Here is an 8,179-nt window from a genome sequence, read left to right as displayed (position 1 = left end):
TTCTTCTCGATTTTTAATAAATTAATTAAGATTGTATTTGAATTACCTTTCTAAAGGATTAATTTTGTAAAAATCGAATCTGAGTTTGAAAAATAAAATTTTTTGAACGAAAACATTTGAATCTAAATGTTAAGAAACTTATTTCTGAGTGTTTAATCGAGAATTCCTTTCAAAATTTCGCAATATATTAAAATGACTCAAATACTCTCATACAACTTTCACCTCTCCATGATCGCTATTGACCACCACCCATTAGCAACCACTCCCGTCCATTGCAAGCAACAAATTATCATCAAAGGCCACTCAACCGACCATCGATGAACAATCATAGTATTTATATTTAGCAATCAGTCAATTATAAGTTATTAAATCAAAATATTGTGCTTAAAAACACTTCCGAAAAAATATAGAACGTTTTAGCTCTAAGTCGACACAAAACGTATTTGAACGGATACGCAATCGAAATGAACCCTAAATCACTTCAAACTCAATGAGTGAGACAAAACATTTTTATAATTTCCAAGAACAATTAAATTAGATGTTTGATGACAAAACAACAAGGCAAAAAAATTCTGTCTTTATATGGGAAGAGTCACATGAAATGGTGTCGAGAGAGCTTGTGAACAGATTTTCACTGTTCCTCTTGTGATTTCTTCTTTCCCTCTCTTTAAAAAAAACCCTTCAAAGGTCACTTTTTTTCCTTACACCATGAGAAAACTCCATTCCTTCTCTGCTTTTCTGGGTTTCATCTTCTTGCTCCACCTTGTTCTTGCTGTTCTTGTTGATTCATACGGTCCCTTCTCTCTCAAATCTCAAATCTCTTTGATTTTCTGTTGTTTTCTTGGGAAAATCTTGTGTTTTGCTTCTTATCTTTTTGTGGGGTTGTTTTGTTTGTTGCAGATGGGCCTTTATACGATTACACAGCTCACACTGAGGTAATATTATGCTCTGTTCTATCAGTTTCAAACTTTTTTGCTCTGTTCCTGAAATGGGAAGCTGAAAAGGAGCTATCTTTTTCAAATGGGGTTCTTTGATAGTGTAAATTACGTCCAGAGAAGCCACTTTACAATGGAGGAATCCTTAGAAATCGACCCTCCATTCTCCAAAACACTGGGAGCTCTTCAGCTGCTGCCTATTCCCCTGCATTCCTCTTGCGCAATCTCACAGACCATACCTTTTATTCCTTTTCGAGTAAGCTTCGTGTTCTTCGTGTTCTTCATGTTCTTCGTGTTCTTCGTGTTCTTCGTGTTCTTCGTGTTCTTCGTTTGAGCCAGAAGATCAGAATCCAGCTAACTCAGAGTCACTTGGATTATAGGTTGGGTGAAGGTAGGAGGAGCAGTGTCAAGTGTTGTGAGGGCAAGCCTCAGGACTGAGAATGATACTCACAATTGTATTGGCACTGTTTTGGCTAAGCGTGGCTGTTGGTCTTTTCTCAAAGGTGGATTCTTTCTGAACTCGCCTTCAAATTTCTCTATTCTGTTCTTTCAGGTATGAACAGAAAATGATTGTGAATGAAGGTATTCGATTTAGTTCAATTGGGTGTTCATTGAATTCTTTGTTCTTTTGACAGGTTTTTGATGATGGAGATGCTAATATAGCCATTGATAGCGCTTCTTTACAGCCGTTTACTGAAGAAGAGTGGAGGGTTAATCAAGAACTCAAGATCAATACTGTAAGTTGCACGTTGGTTGGAGAGGGGAATGAAGCATTCCTTACAAGGGTGTGGAAACCTCTCCCGAGCAGACGCGTTTTATCGTGAGTTGACCCAATACGTAACCGGCCAAGGTGGACAATATCTATTAGTGGTGGGCTTGGATTGTTACAAATGGTATCAAAGTTAGACACCTGGCGGTGTGCTAGCAAGGACGCTAGGTCTCCAAGGAGATGGATTGTGAGATCCTATATCGGTTGGAGAGGGGAATGAAGCTTTCCTTATACGGGTGTGAAAACCTCTCCCTAGTAGACGCGTTTTTAAAATCGTGAGATTGATGGCGATACGTAACGAGTCGAATTGGACAATATCTGTTAGCGGTGAGCTTGGGCTGTTACAAATGGTATCAAAAGCAGACACCGAGCGGTGTGTCAGCGAAAACGCTGGCCCCCAAGGGGGTGAATTGTGAGATCCTACATCAGTTGGAGAAGGGAACAAAGCATTCCTTATAAGAGTGTGGAAACCTCTCCCTAGCAGACCGTTTTTAAAACCGTGAGACTAACGACGATATGTAACAGGCCAAAACGGATAATATCTGTTAACGGTGGGCTTGGGCTGTCACAAATGGTACCAGAGCCAAACATCGGGCAGTGTGACAGCGAGGACATTCGGCCCCAAATGGGGTGGATTGTGAGATCCCACATTAGTTAGAGAGGAGAAAGAAGTATTCCTTATACGGGTGTGGAAACCTCTCCCTAGCACACACGTTTTAAAACCGTGAAGTTAATGGCATACTTAACGGGCCAAAGTGGACAATATTTATTCGCGGTGGGCTTGAGCTATTACACCTTGAAGTAACGTTAGTTTTTCGGTTTGATATTTGACTAATCGATATGAACAGGTGAGGAAACGAGCTGTGACAGTTCATGTCTCTGATAAACAAGGAGGGAGGTTAGAAGGAGCAGTGATTCATGTAAAACAAATCTCCAAAGACTTCCCATTTGGATCTGCCATTGCGAAAACCATCATAGGAAACTTACCTTATCAGGTAAATCATCTCAAAAAAGCAGTCAAAATTCCAGTTTTTAATCTGTTTCTCAAATCAACATCTCATTTTTACTGCCAGGATTGGTTCGTGAAGAGATTCAACGCAGCTGTTTTCGAAAACGAACTAAAATGGTATGCAACAGAGCCAGAACCAGGGGCTCTAAACTACACAACAGCTGACAGAATGTTAGAATTTATCCGAGCCAACCAGATAACTGCTAGAGGCCACAACATCTTCTGGGAGGATCCAAAGTACACGCCGCCGTGGGTTCGAAACCTCACCGGAGCGGCCCTACAATCGGCGGTCGATTTGCGGATAAAGGGGCTGTTGAGTAGATACAGAGATGAGTTCATACACTGGGATGTGAGCAATGAAATGCTGCATTTTGATTTCTATGAGAAGGGTCTTGGTGGTAATGCAACATTGCATTTCTACAAGACAGCACATGAGATTGATCCATTGGCTACACTGTTTATGAATGAGTTCAATGTGGTGGAGACTTGCAGTGATGTGAAATCTACTGCCGATTCTTATATTGATAGGCTTAAGGAACTCAAGAGAAATGGGGTTTCAATGGATGGGATTGGTTTGGAGGGTCACTTCACTGTCCCTAACCCACCTCTAATTAGAGCCATCTTGGACAAATTGGCCACTCTTGACCTTCCTGTTTGGCTCACTGAGGTTGATATCAGCAAAGCTTTGGATCAAGAAACACAGGTAATTTAACAGTTCTGTTGCACCAAAGTTCATTCTATATTAGTGTAAATTTTCATAGGGATGGCATAATTTTAGTTTTAGAACCCGAACACACCACTAGCAGATATTGTCCCCTTTAGGCTTTCCGTTCTGGGCTTGATTTTAAAATGCGTTTACTATGGAGAGAGTCTAGCCCTACTTTGACCAGTGCCTCGCACCGTCTAGTGACTGGCTCTGATACCGTTTGTAACAACTAAAACCCACTGTTAGCAGATATTGTCTGTTTTGGCCCATTATGTATTGTCGTCAGTCTCACGGTTTTAAAACGTGTCTGCTAGGGAAAAGTTTTCACACCCTTGTAAGGAATGTTTTGTTCCCCTTCTCTAACCGATGTGAAATCTCATATTTACGCTTGATTTTGAATATCAACCTTTAAACCTTGTTATATACCAAGGTTAATCGTTGGTTTGAATCTCGACTTCAATCATTTTGTTTTATGCTTCAAATCGTTTTGATAACTCCAACTTTTACGGGTGTGGAAGCCTCTAACTAACAGGCGTGTACTAAAACCTTAAGGGGAGGTACATAAGGGAAAGCTCAAAGAGAACAATATAGGCTAGTGGTGGGTTTGGGCTGCTACAAATGGTATTAGAGCCAATCACTAGGTGGTGTGTCAATGAGCATGTTAGCCCCAAGAGGGGTGGATTGTGAGATCTCACGTCGGTGGAAGAGGGAATGAAACATTCAAGGGTGTAGAAATCTCTCCCTAAGACGTATTTTAAAACCTTGAGAGAAAGCCAAGAAGGGAAAGACTAAAGAGAACAATATATGCTAGTGATGGACTTGGGCTCTTACAAGACACAAGCTATACCGAAATTTTGGGTGCTTAATACACGGTTAGCATGTCATCGAGAATCATGAACTTTCAAGGACCCTCGAGATACACAAGGGAAGAGTGTTTTATCATCGAAACAAAAAACGAACGAGACGAATGAAGGCAATGTGCCTCTTTCTTTTTCATTTGACATGAAATTCTCTCTTTGTAGGCTTCTTATTTGGAGGCTGTGCTAAGAGAAGGCTTCTCACACCCAGCCGTGGGTGGCATTGTGCTATGGACGGCGCTGCATCCAAACGGCTGCTACCAAATGTGCTTGACAGACAGCAACTTTCAGAACCTCCCAGCCGGCAACGTCGTCGACAAGCTCCTAAAAGAATGGCGAACCGGAGATATCGAAGCTAAGACCGACGACCATGGCTCCTTCAGCTTCTATGGCTTTTTGGGTGAATATGAAGTTAATGTTAAGTATGAAAATAGAACTGTTACTTCAACTTTTCCTGTCTCAGTTGGTGATGAAACCAAACACTTCAGCATTCAGTTGTAGATTTTACACCGAAGATTCGATCATCAACTTGAGTGTGATCTGTGTAATCTCCACTGGAACTTAAACAAATCTTCATATTCCACTATACCAAAATGATAATATAAGTAAAGGGGCTTTGAAAAGTTGCATCTTTTTTCATTTTTTTATGAACTGACAGACAAAAAGCCAAGGCTGTGTGACCTGTGACTTGCATTACAGGCCAAGCGATCCTTCTCTGATACAAAAAAACCAGCCCTTCTTGTCAACTTGTTCACATCACAAGCAATGTGTTGATTTATACAATAATGGAACGGAACAAACTACCCGTGATAGCTTGTAGCGGTCTAAATTCACAGCTAGCAGATATTGTCTTCTTTAGATTTTTCCTTTGAAGGGCTTCCTCTCAAGAATTTGAAACGCGTTTGTTAGGAAGAGGTTTCCACACCCTTATAAGGAATGTTTTGTTCTCCTCTCTGATCGATATGGGATCTCACAATCCACCCCCTTAAAGGCCCAACGTCTTCACTGGCACACCGTCCAGTGACTGGCTCTTAAACCATTTGTAACAGACAAAACCCACTAGTAGCAAATATTGTTCTCTTTGGACTTTTACTTTAAGGGTTTCCCCTCGAGATTTTAAAACGCATTTGCTAAGGAGAGGTTTCCACACCCTTATAAGCCGCCCGATGTGAGATCTCACGTAGGTTTAAGAAACTGAACTGAACTAAAACACTTCCAAGCTAAATAGAAAATGAATCATTGAAGAAGATGGCATTTTACAAGCTGGGGGTCGAGATCCTTTCCTTCTCAATGTTCCTTACTTCAAAAACTAAAGCCAAACATAGGGGGGAAATTGGAGAGGGCTACAAGAATACAGAAGACAAGATAACAATAAACGTTACAACAAACAGTATAATGGATGGAGGAGACACAGTTTTAGCTGCGTCTCCCATAGCCAGACCAGCCAACCATGACCCATCTGCTAGCATAGCTTCCCCAGATCCTGACGCCGACCCCGACCCTGACCCCGACCCCAACTCTGATCCTGAACTAGCACCTCTCCCTAACATATCCGTTCCAGAGGCTCCCGAATACCCCATCCCATACTCCGACCCCGACCCCGACTCAAACCCAGATTCAGATCCATACTCTTGAGATGCATCAGGTGTTGTTGGAGTAGGAATACTCGATGATTTTTGGCTGCACCAAGTCATAGAATGATTGACCCACATGTTAATCTTTCAGTATAATATAATATTAGTTCATCATGTTCTTTGTTGACAGCAGCAAATGCTCCACAACCACTGGACAATTATTCTATATTCATCACTTAAAGAGAATCTTTGGCAGTATAGCACTGGCATTTTCAGCTAACTAAGCTTATTATAATCAGAATCCCATATGCCTAAACCAAATTCCTTCAATCATTTCGATCAATAACTATCTGACCTAAAATATTTCATACTGAACTATAAAAAAATGGTTAAAACATGAACAGAAAATGGATTATACCTTGGAGATGAAGGGCAAAATGTAATGGTGTAATCGGCGCCGGTACAAGTGAATGTGCTCGTAGCATCGTCGTAGGCGTAGCTATACGACCTCGGACAAGCAGATTTGAACATTTCCGAGTACACCGACGGCTTACAAGAGTTGGGTGAACCGTACGCGCCGCTACAACAATACTCCGCAGTCCCAAACGCCTCACACGCGCTCTTACACGCGTCTCCTTCCCCAACTCTCAGCTCCGGCGGACATTGACGGTTCAGATCCGTGGAGCATCCCGTCGAAGCACACTGACCAGACCCGCCGGTTCCTTCAACGATCATGGGGAGATTATATCCATCAACGAGACTAACATCGTAAAAGTCCTGCCCGCCAGTACCGAGAGTGAACTCAGCGAGAGTAGCCGGCGGGGCAGCTCCAGCGCCATTGCACTCGACTTGACCAGAACCGCAGTCGCCGGTTACGCAGGATCCAGAACCGGATCCGTCGAAGTTACAGGTAGTTCGGCCCCAGAAACGACCGGACCAACCAGTAGGAGCGAGAAAGGAGCGGGAAGTGTCCTTGGGGAGTTCGAAACCGGTGGTGCCGAGAGTAGGGTTGCCGGCATTGGCGAGAATGCCGGGCCAAACGGTGAAATCGCACCGGTTAACGAAGGTGAATGTGGCGGCTCTGCAAATGGCGAGTAAATGGAGTGATGCGAAAATGAAAGCGGTTAAACGGCGGAACGAGGAAGCCATGGGAATGGAGCGGAGGTTATGGCGGTAGAGATTCCGTCAGAAATGTCTGCAAAAACCAGAGAGAGAGAGAGAGAGAGAGGAGAGAGAAAGAAGAGAGAGAAAGGAGAATGAAAAAAAGAAGGAAGAAGAAGGGTAATAACCATGGCGGAGGCGCTGTTTTAGCCCTTTTTCTCTTTTTTTATTTTTTATTTTTTTCATTTTCTCAATCATTTTTAGTCTCACTTTCCAATTTTTACTTTTTAAGATTTAATAATTTAATTTCAATAAAATTTAACAATTTATTTAATTAAAAATAAAATTTCAAAACAATTGTTTTTATATTCAATTTTTGTACATAAAATATAATTTTTTTGACAAATTAATTATAGTATTAAAAAAATAATCATAATATTAGCAATATAACACTATATTCCTTAAAAGAATTTAGTTATAGAATATTAAAAATAATATTAAGCATGATTAAAAGGTTTTTATTTGTCAAAAAAGTAGAAATTAAAATATTTGAATTTATACTTTTCCTAATGGGAATGGAATTATCATTTATTATCTATAGTGGGCCTAAATAAACACTATTTCTCCACTAATTTTAATTTAAAATATTTTAATTATTTCTCTTTTTATATTATAAATAATTAGTCTACAATATTTACTAATAAAATATTAATTAAGATTAATCCAGGCTAAAATAAGATTTTTTTAAATTATTAAAATTAAAAATACAAATTTTATCTCTAGAATTTGAATTTAATCTTAATTTAGATTTTATAGTTATATTTTTTAATATTATAAGTGAAAAAATCATTAAAAATATTTAAATTAATTTTATCAATTTTTTATTTATTATAATTATTGGATTTTTATGTGATGTAATAAAAATCTCCACATGTGAAAATAAAAAAATTAAAGAATTTGAGCGAAAGTGATTAAATTTCCATAATTGTTCGCATGCAAGAGAGAGTTATCAGGTCCAAGTGAGGTGTATAGTAGAGTTTAAGAAGATGCAATCATAGTTAGCCACGTGTACTGCCAGAAAAGAGATGGGCCCACAAAAAGTCCTTTTACGTGTCACATCCAAACCCACCGAAAACCAGAAGGTGCTGATGCTGCTATGGTGGGGAAGAGTCCAACGTGGAGACAAAATGAAAGCAGGGTCCCAATAATCAAGGGTGTTGAAAGTGAC

The 8,179-nt window shown here is 40.1% G+C and overlaps 2 protein-coding genes across 2 annotated transcripts; one reads left to right on the top strand and one right to left on the bottom strand.

The window, feature by feature from the left end:
- The first annotated feature begins 638 nt into the window (after positions 1-638).
- LOC111448554 (anti-sigma-I factor RsgI6) lies at positions 639-4,859 on the top strand. Its single transcript, XM_023088223.1, has 8 exons — positions 639-793; positions 901-935; positions 1,038-1,191; positions 1,316-1,488; positions 1,571-1,672; positions 2,553-2,699; positions 2,778-3,416; positions 4,442-4,859. The coding sequence occupies exons 1-8, from the start codon at positions 709-711 to the stop codon at positions 4,775-4,777; spliced, it is 1,671 nt and encodes a 556-aa protein (XP_022943991.1). The 5' UTR covers positions 639-708; the 3' UTR covers positions 4,778-4,859.
- Positions 4,860-5,489: 630 nt separating this feature from the next.
- LOC111448558 (thaumatin-like protein 1) lies at positions 5,490-7,143 on the bottom strand. The gene is made up of 2 exons (XM_023088226.1): positions 6,269-7,143; positions 5,490-5,956 (listed from the first exon to the last, which is right to left on the bottom strand). Exons 1-2 carry the CDS (start codon positions 6,997-6,999, stop codon positions 5,620-5,622), a joined length of 1,068 nt encoding a protein of 355 aa, XP_022943994.1. The 5' UTR covers positions 7,000-7,143; the 3' UTR covers positions 5,490-5,619.
- Positions 7,144-8,179: the final 1,036 nt, after the last annotated feature.

This window comes from Cucurbita moschata, unplaced genomic scaffold (assembly GCF_002738365.1).
Source record: "Cucurbita moschata cultivar Rifu unplaced genomic scaffold, Cmos_1.0 Cmo_Scf00010, whole genome shotgun sequence".
NCBI lineage: Eukaryota > Viridiplantae > Streptophyta > Magnoliopsida > Cucurbitales > Cucurbitaceae > Cucurbita > Cucurbita moschata.
The sequence above is the reverse complement of the archived record's forward strand: the minus strand, read 5'-3'. Positions and strand labels throughout refer to the sequence as shown.

What these genes read in the sequence shown, in the direction of transcription:
- LOC111448554 (XM_023088223.1), top strand. Translation starts at nt 709, where the DNA reads ATGAGAAAACTCCATTCCTTCTCTGCTTTTCTGGGTTTCATCTTCTTG. An exon ending in TAGGAAACTTACCTTATCAG is followed by an intron (nt 2,700 to 2,777) that starts GTAAATCATCTC and finishes TTTTACTGCCAG; the next exon opens with GATTGGTTCGTGAAGAGATT. An exon ending in CTTTGGATCAAGAAACACAG is followed by an intron (nt 3,417 to 4,441) that starts GTAATTTAACAG and finishes CTCTCTTTGTAG; the next exon opens with GCTTCTTATTTGGAGGCTGT.
- LOC111448558 (XM_023088226.1), bottom strand. Translation starts at nt 6,999, where the DNA reads ATGGCTTCCTCGTTCCGCCGTTTAACCGCTTTCATTTTCGCATCACTC. An exon ending in TTTTGCCCTTCATCTCCAAG is followed by an intron (nt 5,957 to 6,268) that starts GTATAATCCATT and finishes GACTTGGTGCAG; the next exon opens with CCAAAAATCATCGAGTATTC.